This window comes from Drosophila teissieri, chromosome 2R (assembly GCF_016746235.2).
Source record: "Drosophila teissieri strain GT53w chromosome 2R, Prin_Dtei_1.1, whole genome shotgun sequence".
NCBI classification, from domain to species: domain Eukaryota; kingdom Metazoa; phylum Arthropoda; class Insecta; order Diptera; family Drosophilidae; genus Drosophila; species Drosophila teissieri.
Window position 1 is genome coordinate 3,591,527 of NC_053030.1, and position 26,417 is coordinate 3,617,943.

The following is a 26,417-nucleotide window of genomic DNA, read 5'->3' on the forward strand; positions in this document are numbered from 1 at the left end:
ATTATAGTTTGAATTTTACTTATTAAATTTATTTAAAAGCAAAATTTAGTTTTATATTTGCTAAAGGATGAATTTGTACGTGGCTGAAGCAAACATCGCACGCAAAGAAAACTGTTTCACATTCAATATTGCGCTATGGGTTTTATGTTTGTTTTAACTTTGTTTTTAAAAGGTATTTTATGAACCTTAGTAGAAAAAAATCGGTTAGTAGAAAAAAATGTATACACACGTGTGTGCTGTTAGCGTAATAAACATTCCAAATTGTTTTCGTGTACTATGCTTAGTAAATAATAAAATATTTTTGATTTTAGTGGGCTTAGTCAATTAACTATGCTAAACTGTAAATTAAAATTTATTAGAGCCCTTTCTTTATAAGGACATTTACCTAATTTCAATTATACTTATGATTTTTATTAACGTACAGAAGAGGTGTACATCAGAAGAACAAGATCAATATGAACTAATATCCTCATAATTTATAGATACAACGGATTAAAGCAAAGAAAAAAATGGCAAATACATCCAAATCGGATAAAGAATTTATTATGCTAAAATTCTTTTCAAACTGAAGGGGTTAGCAATGCAAAACCATAAACTTTATGTTGAAATTTGTTTAATATTTTTAGCCAATACTTTTGGACTCCCGGCCACTAACTTATATTCATTTATTTGTCTTTTTATCTTTCTTTGTAGATAAGAGTTTATTATTTTGGAATTTTGTATTGCGTGTGATTTTTCTGGTGGGACAGGAATTTTTATAGTACGTACTCACATACATACACATGCATACATATGCAAAGTACATATCAAACTATCTAATATATAGGCAAAAAAAGTGTTCATGTTATAATGATTTGTGTATTTATATGTTTTAAATCCTGTTGCAGGATTTTCTTCAGCTATTTAAGTCAGCGTTACATAATAATAATAAAAATAGTAATAATAATAATCGTAATAATAAGGTAAAAGTTAATACAAATCTAAAACTTCAATATAAAATTATACATTTAATTAATGTATGAAGTTGTGGTTTTTTATGCAACAAACAGCATAACTGGAATAGTCTTAGCCAACCAGTGATGGCTATTTCGAGTGGTCTTTTGCTTTATAATAGTTTGCAGACATATCTCGCTGAATATTCATGTTTGTAGACATGTGTGAAATTGCACTAAAACTATACGCTACAACATTTAAACATTGGATACACTTATCCGTCTTGTAATAATCAATATATAGATATATTATTAAAAATTCTAGCAGCTCTTCATCAAATCGAATCGTTTTCGGCATTTTATTTAAAATACATTGAAAATTTCTTTATATAAGAAAATATAAAAATGTGGCTCCTGCTTTAAGTAAATTTCCTTCTCTGCCTTTGAGTTTTTTGTTTTTCTTCTTCTATAATAATACAAGTTATTTTTAAATAAATTTGTTTAGTCTTTTCATTTTCCATGTGTGCTTTAGTTTACACTATACATAAGTCATATATGTATAAATAGCAAAATCTACTACATACTATATACTTTTCTTACTGAAACTTTAGCCGACAACAACAGCCATTGGGGGCCCTGCACATGGCTCATATCAAAATATATATTGGTGTAAAAATTTGGCAATCTTGCTCTTGGATTCAATCTCGACCAGTGGGCCTGATGTGACTGCTATCGTGGCTTTGGTTTTTAGGCACATGTTTTCAGAACTTACAGTAAGGATGTTATCTCTAGAATATATATATCTAATACTAAACATGTAAAACTTGTTTTGCCAATGGTAGAAGATTTCCGTCTCAGTAATCAATTGTCAATGCTCTCCGCGCAAGAGCTCCATTAACAAATTGAAATCAGCTCCATCGCGAGTCTTGATCGTTAACATCTCCTTGCCAAGCTGTTGAGAAACAAATTATTAGACATGTGGTAATAATTCTCACATATCACTGTTGACGGCAGTCCACGTAGTGACGACACCGTTCATAACGAGTAATACACCAATCGAAAGACTTTGAAAAGAATATATGGTTCAGGAGAAAAAGTGAAAGTTTAAATTGGAGCTGATGGGGGTGGTATTGGGTTTCACCACCCACAAAAAATATTTAAAAGTTCAAGTTAAAAATGCGCCTTGATTGACACGTCATTTGTTTAAATCCGATTCTCCGTTCAAAAGATATTTCTAAGCATTTTTATCATTTTATTTGTCTATCTGCTACATAACTTCATTTTAATATAATAAATAAGTACAATATCTAAAATTTACTTATTTGACACGCTTCAATAGAAAATGCATGTGATGGTCAACAAATATTTTGATAAAGTGTTCTGAATGATTACATATTAGATACTGAAATTTGTTAGCTGTATGTTGAAAGTGCGGTCATTACTAGTTTTCAACTCGTTAAGAGGCGTTTTGTTGGATATGTATATCTCGATAAACACGCAACACTTACCTGACACGTTCTTTGCAAATCAGGAATGCGTAGCAGAAGCTCCCCAAACTTTGACGGCGTGTCGGGATAATGCGCCAGGGTGTAAGCTTGCAAGCTCTGCAATGCCTTTTCCTGACACTCGCGCACCTTTACCGCCTCCTGTAACTCTGTCGTATCTGAGAAGACACAAATGCTTGGTTAACCGTGGCGCGCACTATTATTATATTTATATGTTACCTGACTGCAACAGCACAATGACTTTCATGGCAACATATTCGTAGCGATCAACGCGCAACCGCCTCAGGTGATCTGTTAGGTTGAGCATCCGTTCAATGCAGGTCTAAAATAAATACAGTGGTGTTATTGCTAATAATTATTAGGATTCAAAGATACATTTTCAAAAATTGATTTAGCAAAAAAAATCGGGCTGGAAGGCCTAACAAAATCCGTTGAAAAGAATGTACCTGTAAAGACATCCGACCCTATAAAGGTCGCTAAAGGAGGGGTAGTGGCCAAACTGTTTTTGACATATCGAAAAAAAATTGGCGTGATAAATGAAAAGATTAAAAAACAAGAGTTTCCCGACTACTGATACCCGTTACCCAGTAGTGGGAGTGCAAAGGAGAAATTTTAACCCTGCCAGTCTTTGGCGGTTTGTGGGCGTTAGAGTGGACGTGGCAAAAAGTTGTTTGACAGCTCGATATAAATTGATAAGACTAACAAAAAAATGAAAAAATATCAAAACATTTTTCCTAAAAGTGGGCGTGGCAGTTTTGGGCGGTATGTGGGCGTTCGAGTACTCTACGAGTAACGGGTATAACAATCTCTTTTCAGAAGTGTGAAAGAAATAATTTTATGCGTATGTGACCGTAGTAATCTTATGAAGCAAAGTAGGGTTGCGTCCGCAAAAATAAAATATACATGCTTTATATCTACTTAGGTAATTCGTGGTGTCGGGAGCACTGCGTCCTAACTGTTTGATACTTTTCAACCAATATAGTATACCCCTTAACTGCACAAGTAATATATGTATATAAGTATACGCACAAGGAGCCATACAAATTAATTTATTCCTTATCGTAGTTATAGCTATTATGTTGAATAAAATGTTAAATCAATTAAAGAGGTATATCCGACACAAATTTATAGAACTTTTTGTCAACGCAATAGATAAATTACGAATTCGAAGTTCGAATAAACTTACCTGCAAGCCATTTGATTTGGCCTGCGATAGGGTTATCTTCCTGCCTTGTGACATTTTAATCTCTCCGGGGGTATCAATTGATCTAAAACAACAGGAGAAGAGCAACAGCTCGCACCACGAATTAATGAGCAAGCAGATTTGGTCATCAATCTAAAAGGGCAAGCATCATGTAAACCAAACTTGATGGATCTGACAAAGAGAGTCATACAAACCGAAATGTTCTTAAAAAGCGGCAAACTCTTGCACCATTTGACGATCTTATAAAGACGGTGATCAGCCACGTTGCAGAGATGGGCGATTAGATCAGGGTTGGCGTTCTCGCCATTGGACGAGAGACCAGCACTAGCCAGTAGTGGATTGGTAAGTTGTGCATGGGCGCCCGAGGATGTGGCTGACGATGACGATGAAGAAGAGCTGCCAGAGGCGAATGCGGACAGTGGTTGGTTGATGCGGGCCAGCTCGGCATCGGTGTACTGCCACAGATGCTCCACATCCATGATTTCCTGAAGGGGACGAGAAAAATTGCAGAACTTAATTTCCAATATGAAATAGTAGCTTTTGGTTGTACGAATAATTTGTATTAATTATTGTTTCTGTTATTTACAATCATTAAACAAATATTACTAGTACAGCAAAATTAAATAATTTTAAAAAACACAATTCATTTTATTTTCTGAACAAATTTTGACACTGTTCTTATATCACATAAATTGAATCGATTAAAACAATTGTACACTTAATATAATTCATATAAAACCTCGTATCTTTTCAATATACTTACATCGGAGAAAGGTTGACTTACCTGCAGTAGTGGTGGTACGCTTCCCGTTCGGAGACTTTGCTTGCCCTTCTCCGTCATCTCTTCCGACTTGATCGAAGTTCCTCCCAGGCTTGGACTGGCTGGAAGAGAAGTAGACCCGGAAATGGGTACACCTCCAAATCCATTTAGTTGATGCAGTCGCTGGTGCGGTTGCTGCTGATTTGCCACAGCTGCGGCGGCGGCAGCTGCTGCTGCTTGATCGGGACTAAGCAGCGGACTGAGCATTGAGTTGGGTAACGTGTAGGAGCACTGGTATGTGGAGCGGCCACCACGGGTTCGATCCTCCCGAATCGCTTCTAGCTTCATTCCCTTCTGCAGACACTTCTCAAAGCGGCAGGCGGGACATTTTTTGCGAGTGGAAATGCTGACCTGACATGGTCCTCCACGCACGCACACGTAGTTCTTGCGATTTTGAACGGTGCGCTTGAAAAAGCCTTTGCAGGACTCGCAGGAGAAAATCCCGTAATGGAATCCGCTGATCTTGTCGCCGCAAATGGGGCAAGGCGAGTTGATTAACTGCTGACGGGATATGCCCGCCGGAGATGCGGGGTGCGATGATCCTAAGCCCACTGCGTCCAGGTTGCTAGAGGAAGAGTCCATACTTAAATTCTGGGCCTCCTGTCCACCGGATGCCACAGTGGATGAGGCTTCCACCTTCATCTGGCGGTAAAGACCATGGTGGTTCCCATAGAGTGTACCGGCAGGTGGGGCATGACGCGCTTGAATGGGCGAGTGTGTGGGACTAAACTCGGAGCTATAGCTGTAGCAGCTACTGTGCGAGGCGTCGCTGTTGTTGCGGCTCAGAGACGGAGTGTAGGGGGCGTGGCGCGACGTCAAAGGCGACTGCGAGGGGGAGCTGTGCGTGTAGACGGAATGTATGGCGGAGTCGGGACTGGGATTCGTGGGCAGTGGTAAATGGCCTCCACTGCTGGACTTACTACGTGCAGCCAGAAGCGGAGAATTATCTCCCAAAGGTGGCTCGAACTTGAGATTGATTGGGTCACTTTGCGTAGGGGCAAGTTTTAATTTTGTGGCAGCGTGATGCTGTGTCTTGGACAGGGGGTAACACTTCCCCTGAAGCTGCATCTCTCCTGCAATGTTCTCTAGCTCTGTTTTTATCGGTTGTAGGGCGCAGACGAGCTGTGGGGGTGCAACAGCGGTGACCACCTCGCTCTTAATTGTTGGCTCCATTTCCATCAGCTCCTCGACCCCGTTAACCTCAGCATCGCTCAGCTCGCCCTCCCAGGACATTGGACGAGGACCATTTTTATCCACCGCCGTCCCTCGCCGAACCTTCAAGTTTTCAATACTCGCTAGTTCCTCCTCCGAGTCGGACTGCCTATGAATTGATTGTCCACTGAGTGGAATGCGCAAGCTACCGTGAACGTAGTTTGCGATAACCGGCACGATGTTTCCGTTTGGTGACGGTAGTTCGTCTAGCTCGCACTTGATGTTTGTCACGGACACGTTGTGTCGGGATCCAGTGGCTCCTCCAGCGGAGCTCCCCAAAGTGGTCGTCGTAGTCCCCACTGTGGTGGTGCACATGTTGACCGGTACTTGATAGCCGCTACTACCTCCAATAGGACCACTTTGTTGCTCCGCTTTGGTGCTGGACATGTTTGGCATCTTGTTTCAGTAGCAATTTTTTATATTTTATATATTTATCAAAGACTATTTTCAGTTGTGCAATTTGTAAAAGTTTGAGAGGTGTCGCTGATGCAGTTCCATTGTGTTGTAAAACTTAAAAGATCAAACAAATTGTAAAAGGTATATAAACTTCCAATCAACGATAAGTAGTTGTAGGGGAATGAGAGAAAGATAATTTTAAAGTTCAAAAACGACCAACAATTTTGAAAGTTATTATTTATTTTAAAGAAATAATAATAATAATAATATAAATTGTTAAACAAAACTTGCGCTGCGTCTGTCTCTAAAATCCGCACACGAACGGACATGGCCTGACCGACTCCGCTATTGACCCTAACTAGGAACTATAAAAGCTAGAAAATGGTTAAGCATGCAGATTCCAGAGAGGTAGACACAACGCAGTTTTTTTTATTTTACACATGTTGATACACACACTTTAATGCAAACCACCCAAAACTGCCCCACTAAAACCGCCCAAAACTGCCACGCCAACACTTTTGAACCATTTTTATATCCGTTAAAAGGGGTATACTAGATTCGTTGAAAAGTATGTAACAGGCAGAAGGAAGCGTTTCCGACCATATACAGTATATATATTCTTGATCAGGATCAGTACGGCTGGATCTGGCCATGTCTGTCTGTCCGTCCGTATGAAGGTCGAGATCTCAGGAACTACAAAAGCTAGAAAGTAGAGATTAAGCATACAGACTCCAGAGACATAGACGCAGCGCAAGTTTATTGATTCATGTTGCTACGCCCACTCTAATACTCACAAACCGCCCAAAACTGCCACGCCCACAATTTTGAAAATGTTTTGATATTTTTTCATTTGTATATTAGTCTTGTAAATTTCTATCGATTTGCCAAAAAAACTTTTGCCACGCCCTCTCTAACGCCCACAAACCGCCAAAAACTGTCAGTGTTAAAGACTCTCCTTTGCACTTCCACTAGCTGAGTAGGGTAAAATTCGTTTGAAAAATATAGCTAGCGTTTGGAAATGCCTTTTCAATGACACTTAGCACTACCTACCGTGAAATAACAGGAGGAAGACGATCAGTGCCGATACATAGAGCCACTCACACCAAAAGGTACAAAACATAAGTCACTGTGGAGAGCCCACTCAACTCTCCGCAAAGCCACCACATTCGCCTCACACCTATAAAATGTATTCACGCCAAACCAGGCTACTAACACATTCGCGCTACTGTCCTCACCCCTAACGTGGCACCAGAATTGTGTTTCGTCCACAAAAATCCCCCCTCAGCCCGAAAAAATCCCCCGGCTGCGACCTTATAACACCGGAAATGATCATCGAGCTGCCACACTCTGCAGTGCGCTACATAACCCAGCTCTTCAATGCCATCACCAAACATGGTTACTTTCGATGAAAGAGATCGATTATCATAATGAATCCAAAGCCTGGTAAGGACCACAATGTCCCTTTATCTTACAGACCAATAAGTCTGCTCTCATGTATTTCGAAACTATTCGAAAAATGCCTGCTGATCCGACTTAATCTACATCTGAGAACCCACAAAATAATCCCAGCCCATCAATTTGGATTTCGGGAAAGCCACGGAACCATTGAAGAGGTGAATCGTATAACAACGGAAATAAGAACTGCATTTGAAAATCGCGAATACTGTACAGCAGTATTTTTAGACGTATCCCAAGCATTCGACAGAGTCTGGCTTGACGGCCTAATGTTTAAAGTTAAAACAGCCCTACCCCAAAGCACACACAAACTTCTAAAGACTTACCTCTATGACAGAAAGTTTGCAGTACGGTGCAACACTGCCACTTCCACTGATCATAAGATTGAGGCTGGAGTCCCCCAAGGCAGCGTTCTTGGGCCTACCTTATACCTCATCTATACAGCCGACATCCCTACAAAAAGTCGCTTAACGGTATCCACATTGGCCGACGATACAGCAATCCTTAGCTGTTCAAGGTCCCCAATCCAAGGAACATTGCATTGCACCCCATCGACATTGAGAAGTGGCTCTCTGACTGGCGAATAAAAGTAAACGAGCAAAAATGCAAGCACGTGACGTTTACGCTAAATAAACAAGATTGCCCACCACTCTTGTTGAACAACATACCACTCCCGAAAGCAGATGGGGTAGCGTACCTAGGAGTCCACCTTGACAGAAGACTTACATGGCGCAGGCACATTCAAGCCAAAAAGCTCAAAGCCAACAGCTTACACTGGCTCATCAACTCTGGTTTTGCGCTCAGCCTAGATCACAAGGTCTTACTCTACAATTCTCTATTGAAACCTATCTGGACCTATGGCTCACAGTTATGGGGCAATGCCAGCAACAGCAGTATTGACATCATACAGCGAGCACAATCAAAGATTCTGAGAACCACAACTGGGGTACAGTGGTAAGTTCGGAACGAAAACATCCAAAGTGACTTAAATTTTATAGGTAAGAATTTTAAACTTATTGTTAGTTCTTCTACAAGAAGATTCAAAGTATAATAAAAAAAAAATATTTAGCACTAGCTCTAGGTGTTTAGAAGTTATGGGCGGAGGAAATGCTGCTATTTATAATTCACTAACTAAATATTATCTCACAAAAGTAGTGAAAAAGTACTTACGAAAGTAGTAGAACTAAAGTTTGTCCTATCAAACTGTTTAACAGATATTAAAATATTTTAGAATTTTAAAAAATAACGTTTTGCTGCAGACAGACTTCACAGAATTAGCAACTATTAAGGTGTCACTCGACGAGTATTTTTACCAAGAATATTTACATATTGTGATGGTACGCCCACCTTCCCCATCAGACAAAATTATAAAAATGTTTATTTAAAAACTTTCACCACTTTTCATCCTTAACCACATAATTTTTCAAAGTCCTATGTAATCAGAGCGAAAGTGAAAGTGTTTAAATAAAGTGTTTTGCGTTACCGTTCGAAGTAAACTTGTCCTTAAAACCTATTCCTTTGAAGAAATGCCAGAATAAAATCCGAGGACATAAAACAAAATACCAAAATAAACCTTAAATATAATGCTATTTCATAGTCTTAATCATTCAATCCATAAACGATTTGTTTTGGCTGTGATGATTTTTAAAAGATTTACCACTACCATTTTGACCGAGTAATATTTTGTCCCATTTCACATTTATTTTTTTCTGAAAAATGAAATGAATTAACCTAACGTTTTTTGTATTGATATTATCCTATATTAGTCAATTTTCATTGAAAATTTAAAACATTGGTTGTTTGAAAACGTCTGTGGGCTGCATCTAGTTCCAGAGATCACAGAGTTCATATGGACAGATAGACGGTCATGGCCAGATCGCCTCGGTAATTGATTCTGATAAAGATTACATAGAATATCGGAAACTATTCCGTGTACCTGTTACTTGAGTTTCAACGTATCTTTACTATACGAGTAACGGGTATAACATCAAATAAATTAAAGGTAATAGAATAAACTTTCTTTGCTGTTACTAAAGCAATTTCTTATTATAATTCCATTTACGTAGTTTTGTTCGTTAGTATTTTGTGTATATCTTAAACACCTTATGCGCCTAGCAACACAAACAAAGGCCGCTAATAGGATGTTGAGAGAGACCAACAACAATAAGGTCAATGCCACCTACTGCCGCCCTTTCTAGCGACCTTTCCCGACCATTTTATGGCACTTGGGTTAATTGATTTCACCCACGAGCCGCATTTAAAGAACCACTTATCAATGTCCATAAATGTATGTATGCACATACATATGTACATATGTGCGTGTGGGCTTCATTCAGTTCTTATCAGCCCTGCTAGTTCCCTTTTGCTCGCTTACCGCTCTCCATCTCTTTTCTTCCTTGTCTATCCGTCTCGCTCTGCGCACATACAATAGCTTAAGAATTATAGAAATCATCGGCAATGGCCAGCAACGAAAAATGTCATCGACCCGCGACGATGGAGCGGCGAAGCAATGAAGCTACCGGCCAAGCGAAAGAGTCACATGGCAGATGGGATAAAATTTTCATAAATTTAAGGTACAATAACCCACCGCCAACTGCAGACTTTTGTGATAAATGTCGTATTTACAATAAAATTGTTTGTCATAAAGCGTGTCAAAAACCCTCCTAGCGGGGGTTACAATATTAGTTGCTCTTTACTTTTTAATTAGAATGGCTGGAATTTGGTTATTGATCAAGAATATACACTCTTTCCCTCCCTAAACCACTATGGCAATTTCGATGTGCTTAGCGGAGGCAACAACCCACGCACTGCACAAAGACAAAATCGAGACAGCGACAGAGAGGGACAGAGGGGAAAAAGACCACTGGGAAAGAGAGAGAGAGCGAACGAGTAAAAAGCGACGCGCAGAACAAGCAAAGGACGACCTTCAAATAATGTTGAATTTTGTACGCAAACGACCTTGCACAAAACAACAACAACTATAGCGACGGCGGCGAAGCAAACCCCGAAGAAGAAGACGCAGCACCGAAATCCGCTCCACACACACCCGCACTCGGAGAGACACACAAAGTTAAACGTACACATGCGCTGCCGGCACGCAAAAGATGGGGCAGACAGAAAAAAAGAGATGGTGAGAGAGCGCTTAGCGCGAGCTATTTATTTCGGGGTTAAGAAAGAACAGAAATACTCTTGGTGATGATGTCTCGCATGTGCGAAATTGGCAGAAAAGAAAATAAACAAAATTGCCTTTCCGAGTACATATGTGTGTGTATAAAGAAAGAAAGAGGCACAAGATTGACTCTCAGCTAAAGTTACGTGGGAGCGCCGCAAAAGTGAGAGGGAGAGAGTTAGTGGTCAGCGCTCGATTTATGCTGATTTTCGTCTGTCGACTTTTGGAAACTACTCGTGCATACACATAGAAAACACACGTTCGTCCATACTCATGTGGATAGCCCGACAAATACAACCAAGCGAAGTTTCGATGATGGCTTCTCTTTTAGGCCTCTCGGTTTCCGGTTTTGGCCCTTGTCCCTTTCGTTGTTGCTGTATCCCGAAGATAGAACTGTACCCATACAGATGGGGCTTCATTTTTTTTGCTGACGAATAAGAGCACTTTCGGGCGGAAGTGTTGTTACACTTGGAGCTCGGTGCTTATGCAGCGGTTCTGACTAATGGAACACAAATTGAATCAAATGGATGCCTAGTATAGCATTGGGTCTTGGGCGAGAGAAAAGGACATGAAAAGCTCAGTGAGCAGTATGACCGAATTGACCATTATCAATTGCCCAAGATCAATTATCGCTTCACATGTACATACAATGATGCTTTGGTTTCTGACCAAGACCAGTGATAAGGATGCGTGCTTTCCTAATGGTAATGCAGATCTTTGCAGGAATGCATAATTGCTTATACATACATACATAGGTTTTGTTTCAGGAGTAACTGGTATCAATAATCGAATTCGTACAGGAATTCAAGTTAAAAAAAACCCACCCACAGCGTTCGTCTGCTTTTTTTTGATTTTTTTTACAGGTTCTGACTTTGACAGCACGTCGAAAGCAATTTTAGCTCCGCGGAGAAATCCCCTTAGCGTTTTGAAAAAAGGGGTTGACCTTCGGGTTTTTCTATTTTTTTGATTCTTTTTGTTTTTGCAAAAATGTGCGCCCGTAAAATGAAAATGACGCACTTATCTGCCCTGTTCTGAGTTTGTGTTTTGTGTGGGTGGAAGTTCACGTCAATAATATTCATCACATTGACATGCTTTATGGGGCAAAAGCTACCAGGGTAGGACTCTTCGTTCATTTTATCCCTTGCAACCGCGGGCCTCCTCATTGGGGGTGGATATTGTCCTTCTTGGCGTGGAATTTTGCCCACTGTATACGAATTTGGATTCAATTATGAGTAACATAAAAGTGGTGAGCACGGCGATTGGGGTTGGTGGGTTGTTCTTTTGGGGGGGGACCAGCGGAACTGGCTAGATTTGGCAATGGCTAACAACTTAATTTTTTTTTTCTTATCTATGAGATTGCTTGTGGGAAATTCGACATAAAAAAGATGCGTGTCATCCGATTTCGTCTAATAAATATAATGTAGGTCGAAAAACTATATGCTTTTAAAAAACGAATTATACCGTGTTATTAGTATTAACAAAGTTCATCGGACATTTCTACGATGCTGCCAATAATATTTCGTTTAACTGCAGTAAGAATAACCTTCAAAGACTCACGGACTCCTCGGACACACTGAGGTGTCCCAGATACAGATACGGACTCACACACCTTTCGCCAATTGACTAAGAAACAAACCGAGATCAGGTTTGCTGCAGAGCGGGTATACATACATATGTAATTTTATGGGCACAACAATGGCAAATCGGATTGCCTGGCAATGGGGCATAATTTTGCGGGTGTTGCGAGCTTTTGATTAATCACCTCGGCTGGAAGAGGGTTGGAAAGGGGCCAAGACGAGGCGAACGGCGGCAGGTCATTAGCATAATGTGCAACAGAAGTCGGCTTGTGGAAAATGGCAAACAAATTGCTAAGTTCTGCTGCAAAATCCAACAGGTTAGATATGACACAAAAATGTGCGCTGCAAGACAATGTGTTACTTTAGTTTCCATCTATTTAAAGTTCCGGTGCATATCTTCTTGCATTTTTATACCCGTTACTCGTAGAGTAAAAGGGTATACTAGATTCGTTGAAAAGTATGTAACAGGCAGAAGGAAGTGTTTCCGACCATATAAAGTATATATATTCTTGATCAGGATCAATAGCCGAGTCGATCTGGCCATGTCCGTCTGTCCGTCCGTCTGTCTGTCCGTATGAACGTCGAGATCTCAGGAACTACAAAGGGTAGAAAGTTGAGACTTAGCATACAGACTCCAGAGACATAGACGCAGCGCAAATTTGTCGATTCATGTTGCCGATTCATGTTGCCACGCCCACTCTAACGCCCACAAACCGCCCAAAGCTGCCACGCCCACACTTTTGAAAAATGTTCTGATATTTTTTCATTTTTGTATAAGTCTTGTAAATTTCTATCGATTTGCCAAAAAACTTTTTGCCACGCCCACTCTAACGCCCAAAACCCGCCAAAAACTGTCAGTGGTGAAGACTCTCCTTCGCACTTCCACTAGCTGAGTAACGGGTATTAGATAGTCGGGGAACTCGACTATAGCGTTCTCTCTTGTTCGTTTTCAACAGGTGCGTTTCTTGTCCGAGATCAATATAGCCACTTTTGCCTTGTAATAGCAAAAAATATAAAAATGGCGTACAAAGTATATAGAAAACCGGTATCAGTGCAACAATTGCACTGAAAGAGTAAGATAATATATATTTAAGAAAGGGGGAAATAAATATTCAATGGGTACATAGAAGATTAGCGAAATCACCTAGTTTCTTTTTCTATGGACTTTAAAGAGTATGAAATGTATATTTTCACGATTCACAACGGATGAAGTTATCGGTTTCCTAATGAAAAAATGATATTCCAAACACAGAAAAGCCGTTTACATTTTTTCAAGTGTACTTTGCAACTTCGCAAGCTCAAAAACGCAGTGAGCAAAGCGAACAAGTTTGGTCGCCTAGTATTGGAAACCAGAAGATAACTTTGTCAACGTCGCAAACAACGCAAACACCAATCTAACGACCTAGTCATATTCGTAGTACCTGAAACCCCCAGCTTCATGATGACTCCACCTTATTGCGGAGGAGTCCTGACGATTTCGGGGAACCGCAATGTTGCAGGCAGGTATTTGTCGTCCGCGTAGCAATTACAGTTTACCGTTCGACAAACAGGAACCGGTATGCCTGCGCCTTTGTATTATTGTTTGCTTTATGATTAGTGTTACTCGTAGAGTAATAGAGTATACTCGATTTGTTGAAAATTATGTAACTTGCAGATGGAAGCGTTTCCGACCATATAAGGTAATATATATTCTTGATCAGGATCAATAGCCGATCTGGCCATGTCCGTCTGTCCTTCCTTATAAATGTCCGTATGAACGTGGAGATCTCCGCCCAAAACTGACACGCCCACACTTTTAAACAATTTTTTGTATTAGTTTCGTAAATTTGTATCGATGTGCCTAACCACATTTTGCAACGCCCCTAACGCCCACAAGCCGCCCAAAACTGCCAAGCCTACACTTTTATCGATTTGCCAAAAAACTTTTTGCCACGCCCTAACGCCAATAAACCGCCCAAAACTTTTTGTAGATTTGCCAAAATGTATTTTGCCACGCCCACTCTAACGCCCATAAACCGCCAAAAGACCGGCAATGTTGAAACTTCTGCTTCGCACATTCACTTGCTAAGTAACGGGTATTTGATAGTCAGGTAAGCCAACTATAGCATTCTCTCTTGTTTTTGCATTGTTAGGAGTGGCACACGTTTCCCCCGCTTTCCGCATGCAGAACATTTCTGCATTTCCATTTGCCGTCATCTGCGGCTTTATCAGTACTGAGGCCTTCACTGAATCGCCATTATCGAGCTTCGCACACTATCAGTATCAATAAAAGATAACTTAAACTGGAGTGAGAAGTCGTATATCTCACGAAAGTTTATTTATAAAACTTGTCCTTAGTATTTTTGCTAAGCTGTCGACGCTGCTCCGCCAGCAACAAGGTCGTTACGAATATGGTTTTTAGATACGCAAACTTTGTAAAAAGTTGAAAGCTTGCCTTGCATTGCTGATATATTAAAAATGAATTTATAATCCAGAGGTCGATACTATATTGGCTAGAAATGGGTTTGAATATGCAGATTTTAATTGTACATGGGTTTATTCTATACCCATCTGCATGCGATTGTTCTACTTGCATATCTTCATCTCCCTAACACACTCTTTACTTGGGTAATAGTTGAGGCATTTGACCAGTATATTGACTTTAACCTGTTTAAGGACAGTAGATGAAGTTGATTCCATAACTTCACAACAGAACAATATTGACAGTACTAAAGGGAAAACATTGAAGAATAGTATCGATATACAAACATTTCTTAACGGGATACAAATTTGGAATCTGGAATCGATTGTTATTATTGTATTAATTTTTATATTTGTTTTAATAAATTTGGGCTTAGCCGCCATTGCGCATGCTGCCACAATTGCAAAGTGACGGAGCAATTTCTTCTACATATGCAGAAATGTCCTAAGGTCCGAATCAGCAAACTAATTTCGATGTCTTTCCACATAATTGACGATTGTTCTAAATTTGTATTTAGACTATTTTTGTTAAATTTTATTCTGAAAAACGAATTCTAGCCGAACGGGTTTGTTCCCTCAGTTCTTCTACAACGAATTCAGCAGCCTGCTGATGCATCGTCTACAGCCAGCTAAGGCAACACTTCTTGCGTGAACGCTCGTAGAACAGCGATCCCATCCGGAGACCGCCCATCGGCAGCGTGACGCACAAAATACGTGTCGCACACTGACTTCTTTTACTTTTCCAAGCCTTAACACCAACTGCGTCAGGGCTTGTCTTTTGTTGCTTCTCTCTTCTCTTCTCCCTCGGAACTCGTTTCACTAGATGCTGCTTCTGCTGGGTGGGCATTGCAGTTGCCGCTGGCTGCGACTCTGAATACGACTCCGGCTTGTTCGGCTGCGTGCGCTTAATTAAGCGGCGAAGCTCACGTATGTACGTACACGAGGCCAGCCAACAGAAAAAAACAAGAGAGAACGCTATAGTCGAGTTCCCCGACTAGATGATACCCGTTACTAAGCTGGTGGAAGTGCAAAGGAGAAATTTTCACACTGACAGTTTTTGGCGGTTTGTGGGCGTTAGAGATGGCGTGCCAAAAAGATTTTTGGCAAATCTATAGAAATTTACAAAACTAATACAGAAATAAAACAAGAGAGAACGCTATAGTCGAGTTCCCCGACTATCTCATACCCGTTACTCAGCTATTTGAAGTGCGAAGGAGAGTCTTTAGCACTGACAGTTTTTGGCGGTTTGTGGGCGTTAGAGTGCGCGTGGCAAAAAGGTTTTTGGCAATCGATATAAATTTACAAGACTAATACAACAATAATAATACAATAAATAATACTCTACGAGTAACGGGTATAAAAAATATCATAACATTTTTCAGAGTGGGCGTGGCAGTTTTGTGCGGCTTGTGGGCGTGGCAACATGAATCGACAAACTTGAGCTGCGTCTATGTCTCTGGAGTCTGCATGCTGAATTTCAACTTTCTAGCTTTTATAGTTCCTGAGATCTCGACGTTCCTACGGACAGACGGGTGCTTCTGGCCAGATCGACTCGGCTATAAATCCTGATTAAGAATATATATACTTTATATGGTCGGAAACGCTTCCTACTGCCTGTTACATACTTTTTAACGGATCTAGTAAACCCTTTAACTCCACGACTAACGGGTATTATAACATAGATACTGCTGAATACGAAACAACAGCACTGGCAAGTTGTTTTGGGACAAGGTGGTTGCGATCACATTTTTCGTTGGTGCTTAGCTGCAATCCACTCTGCAGGCGTGTTTGCACTCAACCGCCGAGTAACCAACTAATTTGCGTCTATTGAGTTTAAGCCAAGTTTACCAGACTGTTTTGTCAGGTTGCAGTTTATGATGTGCTTGCTGTGTAATCGACTAACTGTAACGACTCCTGGGCACTGAGCCAGATCAATGGAAGAAAAGAGACAATTACTTAACACTTTAATTACTGTAAAACAAAAAATAAGCTAGAACTCCTAACCAAAGTTTATATAACGTTGCAGAACAACGTCTACGACAGTTTACTGTCCTAGAAAACTAGACTTTCAGTAAAAAATGTAACTCGTGTTTTGCACACTACAAGAGAATATACAACGCGGACTAGAATAAAGCATTCATCTTTATTAGTTATAATTTTAAATCTTTAACAAAAAGGAGTAAAAGGGCACGATGACAAACATCGAAGCCTGGATACCACTGGAGCTGTGGGGCTTACATATACGTATCTATTACTATAATCTATTTTTATCTATTACTATTATCTATTTTTATCTATTACTATTATCTATTTTATCTATTTCTATTATATATTTTTATCTATTACTATTATCTATTACTATTTTGTATTTTATCTATTACAATTATCTATTTTATCTATTACTATTATCTATTTTATCTATTACTATTTTCTATTTTATATATTACTATTATCTATTATATATATTACTATTATCTATCCTTCACTGCGCTGCAAACTAGTGATCTAAACTTTAAGTTGTCAAATCAACATCTAACATATCATCACTGGATGATCTGAAGAATGGCAATCTTCCATCGATTGATACTTGTATATGTATGTATGTACATTTATTGGCGGAAAGTCCCGTTAAACCATTCGCCTTGGCCCCGTGCCCTAGCTCCCCTTCTCGTTTCCTCTGCCGCTTCGACTGCCTCTTCCCTTTTTCTGCTTTTAGTCGGCTGGACTCAGTTTGTCAGCAGCTGCAGATGCGCGTACCTCCCCAATATTCTCTTCCTTCTTAAGCTGCAGTGGTATGTATGTGTGTGCATGTGCATGTGCTTCTATCCTTTTCTCCAGTTTTTCTTTTTTTAATAATACATTTTATGGGCAAGGTCATCGGCGAGAAGTCAACGGCCGCCAATGACCCTTCTCGCTCTCTCTCTTCTCTCCGATTGTCTCTTTCGTTTTAGCACTTACGGTGGCTCTCCTTTCTGTTGCTTTTCTGCCTCATTTACAACTTGTTCTTGGCACAGGCAACGGAATCAAAGAAGTGGGAGGAGGTGGAGGAAAGGTGGGTAAGCAAAGGCAGTAAGCATGACGTGTTTTTTACTGTTCTGGTTGGCTCTGGCTCTCTCGAATTTCTAATTCGGGCCTTCCGCTCCTTCTAACATTTGCTTTTATTTAACTTTGAGCTTAGGTTTGAGTTCTTATGTACATACGTCTTGGCAACAAGTCGTCGTGCTACTTCTTCTCCCAAGGTTTGAACGTGTTTGGCCTTTCCTTTGTCCGCTGCTCCGCTTCTTCTGACTCTCATTGCTCCATCTTCTCTTCGCCTTTCTGCGTCTTATCTCTTCTTCTTGATGTCTTGTTTGTCCCACGAATGTGTACGGAGATCATTGTATTCTCTCTGCTTTCGAGTTTCCTTGATGTTTTCTGTTAGATTCCTTCTTTAGTTCTTTCTCGCGTAGTTTATTTCTACAACCCGTGGCCCTACGCTTCATTCCGAATTTATTTGGCTTATACTGTGGAACCGCTGAGATATCGAGCTTGCAGAAAGAAAATAATAGGTCCCTAATAAACTATGAGAATATAGAGAGTAGTCAAAAGTTTTTGGGAGAAAGCTATTATTAGAAGAAGAAGAGAGAACGCTATAGTCGAGTTTCCCTGCAAAGGAGAAATATCCACACTGACAGTTTTTGGCGGTTTGTGGGCGTTATAGCAGGCGTGGCAAAAAGATTTTCTGCAGATCGATAAAAATTTACAATACATATAAGAAAATGAAAAACAAGAGAGAACGCTGTAGTCGGGTTTCCCGACTATCTGATACCCGTTACTCAGCTAGTGAAAGAGCGAAGAGAAATTACAACACCGACTGTTTTTGGCGGTTTGTGGGCGTGTCAAAAAGATTTTTGGTATATAGAGTTAAATTTACAAGACGAACAAAAATATGAAAAAATTTCACATTTTTGAAAAGTATGGGCGTGGCAGATTTGGGCGCTTTGTCGTCGTTAGCGTGGGCGTGGCAAAAAGTTTTTCTGCAGATCAGTAGAAATTGACAGTACTAATAAGAAAATGAAAAAATATATACTTGCATGGCGTTATTGACTATTAACACCTTTGAAGGTGATTTAAAAGCGTTTGTCATTTCAATAGGTTTCAAAAATGTCAAAAATTGTAACTTAAAAGAGCCTTACCTACCACAAACGCGCAACTTTTATAAATCATTGGAGAAACTACGGACATGGCAAGCTCGACTCGTTTTTTGTGCGTGATCAAGAATAAACATATATACATACTTATGCCTTATACAACACCGTTAACGTTATTACAAAGGTGTGCAGCGGGTAGAGAAAAAGCACACTGGTAATCTGGTAAAGTGTATAAAGATTCCTTTAATACAGTTTCACCAAAGCCATTGGAACAATCATAATATTCTAATATTTTAATGTCTTTTGTTCCACGACTCTTCGAAATCGATTATTTACGATACATATGTACATGTATGTATGATGCAATTTTTATTTACCTTGTATGTATGTTCATTTTTTTGTCTTTTCGGTTTTAGCCATAATAAAGGCTCGATCGATTCGGATAGTGATTTTGATCAAGAAATCACTGAATATGATTAGAAAATTCCAAAAATAAAAGAATATCACAGACTCAATTGTAGGTAGCTCAGGCGACTCCAGCCTATTGACGGTGGCAATATTCAAGTAATTAGTCATCAAACAACAAAAATCAGAAAAAGGAATGGAGAAGTTCCCCAATTAGGTTCACTGTTTCCTTAGCCCCGGCTGAGACAGCCTCAATCTCCCATTCGAATAGATCTTTAAAAAATTGTAGGTCTGGTTTTTTTGTGTATTCACGGCGGAAACTTTCAAGCTAGCTTGCCATTCAGGAAGCTTAGCCTGAAGCTGAAAATCGAGTTTGAGTGAAATCCAATAGGGCTTTCAATGACGTTTGTCTGTAGCCAATCAATTTTTAACGTTTTGCTTTAATTCGATGAGATTTTTATAGATTTATCGTTTTTTAACCATAGTTGAGTCGAGACTGATACCAGCAGTAAAGTCAGGCAGCTTCTTTTAATTCATTAAGTTATTGTCTATTCTCAGCATAAACTAAATTGGGTAATGGTCATCAATTTTGACTGGCCAGGCCCGGAGGATGTTAAGTTCCTTAACTGAATAAAGATGAAAACTCTTTATATTCTGTAGACTCTGCGCACAGTAATTGAGTGACTGGTCGACGTTTCGTAGGTGTGGATGACTTTAAAGATTTTGTTTAAGAATGAGACCTTTATTAAATTAATTATCTTCAAAACAGTTCTTGTTCGTTTTTCTCAAACCGCCTAAGAATACAGAGGTTCTAAAATAAATGCCTGAGAATTGTCTCCGACGAACACTTTTGCCACGAAAACTATTTTATGCACAAGGAACTTGGTATTCGCTACTTGGAAAGATCTCCAAACTTGGCGAGAGATATACATAGAGCCACCGAACCACCTATCGAACGAGCTCCTGGACAACAGTAAAACCGTCAGATAGTAAGATGGATTAAGTAGTAGAACTAAAGAGTATCTGGTAGTCAAGGCAGTTTTTATACCCGTTACTCGTAGAGTAAAAGGGTATACTAGATTCGTTGAAAAGTATGTAACAGGCAGAAGGAAGCGTTTCCGACCATATAAAGTATATATATTCTTGATCAGGATCAGTAGCCGAGTCGATCTGGCCATGTCCGTCCGTCTGTCTGTCCGTATGAACGTCGAGATCTCAGGAACTACAAAAGCTAGAAAGTTGAAATTAAGCATACAGACTCCAGAGACATAGACGCAGCGCAAGTTTGTCGATTCATGTTGCCACGCCCACTCTAACGCCCACAAACCGCCTAAAACTGCCACGCCCACACTTTTAAAAAAGGTTTTCATATTTTTTCATTTTTGTATTAGTTTTGTAAATTTCTATCGATTTGGCAAAAAACTTTTTGCCACGCCTACTCTAACGCCTACAAACCGCCAAAAACTGTCAGCGTTAAAGACTCTTCTTCGCACTTCCACTAGCTGAGTAACGGGTATCAGATAGTCGGGGAACTCGACTATAGCGTTCTCTCTTGTTATACCCGTTACTCGTAGAGTAAAAGGGTATACTAGATTCGTTGAAAAGTATGTAACAGGCAGAAGGAAGTGTTTCCGACCATATAAAGTATATATATTCTTGATCAGGATCAGTAGCCGAGTCGATCTGCCATGTCGTCTGTCCGTCCGTCTGTCCGTCTGTCCGTATGAACGTCGAGATCTCAGAACTACAAAGCTAGAAAGTTGAGATTAAGCATACAGACTTCAGGACATAGACGCAGCGCAAGTTTGTCGATTCATGTTGCCACGCCCACTCTAACGCCCACAAACCGCCAAAACTGCCACGTCCACACTTTTGACAAATGTTTTGATATTTTTCATTTTTGTATTAGTCTTGTAAATATCTAACGATTTGCCAAAATCTTTTGCCACGCCCTCTCTAACGCCCACAAACCGCCCAAGCTGCCACGCCACACTTTTGAAAATGTTTTGATCATTTTTTTTTGTATTAGTCTAGTAAATTTCTATCGATTTGCCAAAAATCTTTTTGCCACGCCCACTCTAACGCCCACAAAACCGCCAAAAACTGTATGTGCTAAAGACTCTCCTTCGCATTTCGAATAGCTGAGTAACGGGTATCAGATAGTCGGGGAAGTCGACTATAGCGTTCTCTCTTGTTTTTTTACTAGATTCGTGGAAATTTATGTAATAGGTAAAAGATCCTGCCGAGATCCTAGATAAATCCTAGATAGTTACCACGCATTTGATGTTTTTTATTTTTTTATGTGCCATTTCAAACTCCGATAAGTTATAAAACCCTTTCTAGCGAAACACTGTCCATATATTACATTTAAGTTATTTAATAAACAAGAGAGAACGTTATAGTGGAGTTCCACGACTATCTGATACCCGTTATTCAGCTAGTGGAAGTGTGAAGGAGAAATTTCAACAAAATAACAACATTTTTCTACCAAGGCCGGAAATATTTCAGATAGTTTAATCTGATTAATAAGCACTTTAAAACGTGAGGAAACATTCCTTTTGGGTTGGCTACAAAAGTTCAACAGCAGTCCAAAAATGCTTCCAATTGTTGCACAACCATTAACAACAAGAGTGGGTTTCTGCAAATGCAATGCAGCAGCCACAACATTTTGGCAACATGTTTTTCGTTTCGTGGCCCCGCGTCACCTTCCACCGCCAACTGAAAAGAGCCGAGTAAAGACAAGAAATCGGCCAAAGTAATCATGTTTATATAGACACGTATAGACAAACCAAAAACGCCAATAGTTGCATACACACAACGGCTACCAAACCAACGGCTGCACAGTTGCCAGTTGCAAAAATCAAACAAAATGGCACAAAAACAACGAGAGGGCAACAGCAACGACAAGCGACTGAAGCAAATGCAACAAAACGTACAGACGTAGTTAGGGCCAATTTTTGGATGTCTAGTAGATTTAGGTAGTAATTCTTGTCGGTTTATATTTTCGATGCATATTACGCCCGAGAAATTGATCTACCTTGAATGCGCGACTTCCATCCTTAAGTAAAGGTTAAACGCAAATAAAAAGAACTTATGAAATTAAATAATTATTAAGTTTATTATTATTATTAATTAATAAAAACGCCAATCAACTACATATGTGTGTTGCTATTTTGTCTCGGTTTTAGAAAGAGGAGAACCACAGATAGGAATATATTTTTTCCAAACTTTTTTCCCTAAAGTTCTTGGCGAGGTCACAACATGGTAAGCCTGCTGCCATGTTACTGTATCTTCCACTTGTATCTTTTGCTTTAGACAATGGAACAAGCAAACCCGTTCTCGCTATTTTCGCAGTTCGTAAGCTAGAATGAGAAAAGAATTATGGTGAGGAGGTCAATGCTGCAATTGTTAGCTGCTAATTAGCAGACTTAGTGGAAGCCAGGGAGAGAAACAGGCGGACATCGATGAGCATGTATTAATTTATGTATTTCAAGTGGGTGGTGCGATGCCGAGGAGGAGGCCCTGACAGCCGGAGTGGGTATCGATGCGGTTGGAACACCGGAATGTATGTTCTATAACCGGTTAACAGCTACCAGATAGCAGCGAGACCGACATAAGACACGAATGTGCAAACCATAATTCTTAAAAGCCGGTCAAAAACAAAACTATTTACAAGTGCCATTAGATATTAATGTGTATAGTTTAAGTTTGTATGAATATGTGCATGCAGGGAAACAGTCACCTGAAATACAATTCATATTTATAGAAGTGGCTCTCCAGGCTCACCAAGCCAACCCGATAATTTATTGCCTTCTGACATTCATTGCGTTTGTGGCGGCTACGCATGGACAAGTCGCTAATTCAGTTGCCAGCCCTTAGTATCTCGGCATCTTCAGCCAGAGTTATGATCCCGAATGCTCTAAATTAACCTTTGAGGCCGCGCACATTTAAAAGGAGTTCAAGAACATGAATCAGCGTCCGCAGTGGATAATCCAGAGCCAATCAACCTACAAACTCGCGGTCAACCTTCGGACAGGCCCAGCTAACAAAATGAAAAGAGTTGAACGGTAAGAACGGCTGATAAACACAAAAACCACAAGCGGCGCAGTCAAAATAATAATGAGCCCGACATTTAAAAAGGTTTATGAGGCAGCCCCTTCTGCGGCTCCTCGAAAGCACCAGACTTGGCCCAGCCGCAGCCTCATCAGCAGCGTTGGCAGCCGCAGAATTGGATGTTCCTCGATTTTTCTGGGTCAAACACCACGCGAAAGCACAAAGAGCTAAAGACTTGGTAGAAATGTGTGGTAGAGGTAGAGTTCAAAACGTGCCTTGGCCGTACTATTCAGACATGCATTGCCTTCCCACCCCCCTATCCGCTCAGTCTCTCCTGACTGAACCCGTCTCTGTTCTCTACTTCTTAGAGTCGTTGTCGAAACAATTTCCGGCGAGTGCACTAAAAAAAAAATCACATGCAACGATGGTCAAACAAGAAAGTCAGATGATCCGAGGATATATGTAAGCGCTATACAGAGTCAACTTGGGAGGTTTAAAGTTTAGAACTTGATGTTTAAGTACCCAATAAAACATAACACATGTGCCGTTTAACTGCAGCTTTTTCCGGTTTTTGAACTTGATAGAATTGAATAACAAAGAAATGAGTCAGCCAAGTTCGGGTCTTAAAGCCTTCGCCACATGAAAGTAGTTCAAGTGGCCAACGGCGTCGTTACATTTCAGTGCTTATTAATTGAAGTTGCTCGGCCAGTCAGTCTGTCAGACGACACTGACTCCCAGTTTTGGGTGTTAATTAATTTGTTTTGATTTCAGGGGTTCGAAAAGCCTTCTTTGTGGTGTGGGGGGAGTGAGCTGTGTGCGCTTTGCGCACTTTGACTCTGTGTATTGGAATAAGAATATTAGGCGCTTGAATTGGGCTTGATAAACATCCGAAACAGAATCATTCTTAAATCTTTTAATTTAAAGATCAATGAACATAAAAGCACTTTTCATAAGACATATTCATTTGGACAGCCCTTATATTCTTGTTATTGAAGAGAACGAAAGTATTTAATAACGCGACTAGATCTGTTCAGTTTATACGATTCGTCCAGTTTCTAAGAGCTTCCTCTTGAAATCTTATAAACCTAATTTTTAAGGTTTGGGGTTTGCCTGCTTTACCATGAGAAATACTAGGGACATTTTAATTTTAAGAAAAAGAGATTATCTTACCATTTAAAAATATGTTAAGGTATTCCAATTGTCCCTTTCTCAGTCTATCAAGATTTTTATGTATTTCCGTTGCTGTGTTGATAAGATTGGTCGCCCAAATGCTGTTGGGAGTTCACGTTGTACTTGTTTTTTAGACTCACATTCTAGTTTGTCACATTTTCGTAGGGAATTTGTTTAATTTTCTTGCACATTCTGCGTACAACATTTCTTGTGCATTATGTGCCCGACTGTAAGCCACTCGGTGGCAATCGAGAAAATTATTGCACGACAATATCGGATTTTTCACCTGTGAATTATTAACGGTAATTTACTCATCCAGCGGTGCGGCAGGCACATTTGTATGGGGTAACGAGCGAGCAAGGAAGGCAACGAATTGACAATAAAATAAACAAAATGCAGCCGCGAAAAATCGACGAAACTTGTTGGAGCTGAAAACGCGGAAACTGTTGCAAGCGAATTGAAACCAGAAAGACTTTTCTGCACCCACTGTCCAATCAGAACCAACACTCGCACTCTTCTCTTCCACACACCAACACTTTGAGCACCCCCACATGCACGAGTTCTGCTCTGGACTTGCCTCTTTTCGCTGCTTTTTTGAGTCTTGGGTTTTATTTTACACGACTGCGGCTCTCTTGTTGCGTTTTCCTCACCTTTCGCAGAGTTTATTGACATTTTTAACGTTCGCTTTGTGCGCTGCTTTCTTCGTGCCCGGCCAGCGAGCGTGCGCACTCTCTTTTTCTCTCGCCAGTCTGTTCTCTCTTTCCCTTTCCCCTCCCCGCTCAATACACTTGCTCTTTTGTTTACAATGGAACGCTCGCACACACTGGCACACGGGCCTCTCACACACACACAGAATAACCTTCAATTTTATCTTATTGCGCGGGCCCCAGTCATTCGTTTTTCTTTAACTTAGCCGGAATTAACATTTGCTTTGGTTCGCTACTGCAGCTTTTAATCTCAATCACTGCTTTTGTGCACTGCTGGTGTCATTAGAAATCCACTCGCCTCGCCGCCTCTTTCACACAACCACACACGCAGCCACGAACGACCTTTGCGGTGCGAGCGGGACGACCCGCCACAAAAACTCTACTGCTGCTCTCTCGTTTTCCCGTTGTGCTGACGGCGAAAAGGTTTTCAAACTCATTACATACATATATTCTTATTCACGGATTTAACTACACAATGCAACTGTCTACCCAAACACGCAAAAGCTTGCAGCCCAGCGTGAACGGTGTTTTCCACTCGAATCCGATTCCACAACCACACAAGTTCTCACACGACGCAACACGACAGTCCAGCTTGCGATGAAATAGCGAAATGTTTGTTTTGTTGACAAACCAGTCGAGTTGCAGCCTGTTAGCGGTGCTCTCGGTCTGTTAGCGAGCGTTGCCACCTTTCGGCGAGCTGATAGTGGACGCTGCCACCTCTCGAGCGGAGCTATGACTGCGGGAAGAAATACGTCAAGGCAGCGACGTTGGGTTATTAAGAAAATTGAAACACTGGTTTTAAGACGTGCTAAGTTTTTTTTTAATTATACTTGTATATTCTTCCCTAAATAAGGATGAGTAAAGGGTACCAAAATAGTCGAGCAAGCCGCCTGAAGCGTTTTCTTTTGCCGGTTTCCTAATTTAGATTTTCTCTTAAATTATTGATCGTTGCTGTTGCTTTTAACTTCGGCGAAGATCACTTTTTTATGGTTATAATGCGAATATTTTTCAAAAATGCCATTGGAACGATCAAAATATGTATGGATTTATTGATAATAATTAAAAAAATGAAGAAAATAAGGTCGAGTTTCTCGACTACCGGGAGTCTGAGTGATTCCGGACCATTTTTCGTTTTTCGCCAAATGTTGACCGACAAAATATGTATATAAAATATGTATGTTGTATTGGACGTGACAATGTTTTGAAATAGACTTACACAGCT

General features: G+C 40.2%; 1 protein-coding gene across 2 annotated transcripts; it reads right to left on the bottom strand.

Annotated features, from left to right (window-relative positions):
- Nucleotides 1-25,878, bottom strand: LOC122613611 (nuclear hormone receptor FTZ-F1 beta). 2 transcript variants are annotated; one of them, XM_043787854.1, is made up of 8 exons: nucleotides 25,827-25,878; nucleotides 24,489-24,774; nucleotides 4,426-6,183; nucleotides 3,836-4,126; nucleotides 3,624-3,773; nucleotides 2,657-2,759; nucleotides 2,441-2,595; nucleotides 1-1,884 (listed from the first exon to the last, which is right to left on the bottom strand). In XM_043787854.1, the coding sequence occupies exons 3-8, from the start codon at nucleotides 6,067-6,069 to the stop codon at nucleotides 1,801-1,803; spliced, it is 2,427 nt and encodes an 808-aa protein (XP_043643789.1). In that variant the 5' UTR covers nucleotides 6,070-6,183; nucleotides 24,489-24,774; nucleotides 25,827-25,878; the 3' UTR covers nucleotides 1-1,800. The 2 variants fall into 2 exon arrangements, with proteins under 2 accessions (XP_043643789.1, XP_043643788.1); XM_043787853.1 differs by having other exon boundaries at nucleotides 25,640-25,854.
- Nucleotides 25,879-26,417: the final 539 nt, after the last annotated feature.

What these genes read in the sequence shown, in the direction of transcription:
- LOC122613611 (XM_043787854.1), bottom strand. Translation starts at nt 6,069, where the DNA reads ATGCCAAACATGTCCAGCACCAAAGCGGAGCAACAAAGTGGTCCTATT. An exon ending in GCGTACCACCACTACTGCAG is followed by an intron (nt 4,127 to 4,425) that starts GTAAGTCAACCT and finishes CGTCCCCTTCAG; the next exon opens with GAAATCATGGATGTGGAGCA. An exon ending in CGCTTTTTAAGAACATTTCG is followed by an intron (nt 3,774 to 3,835) that starts GTTTGTATGACT and finishes TTGCCCTTTTAG; the next exon opens with ATTGATGACCAAATCTGCTT.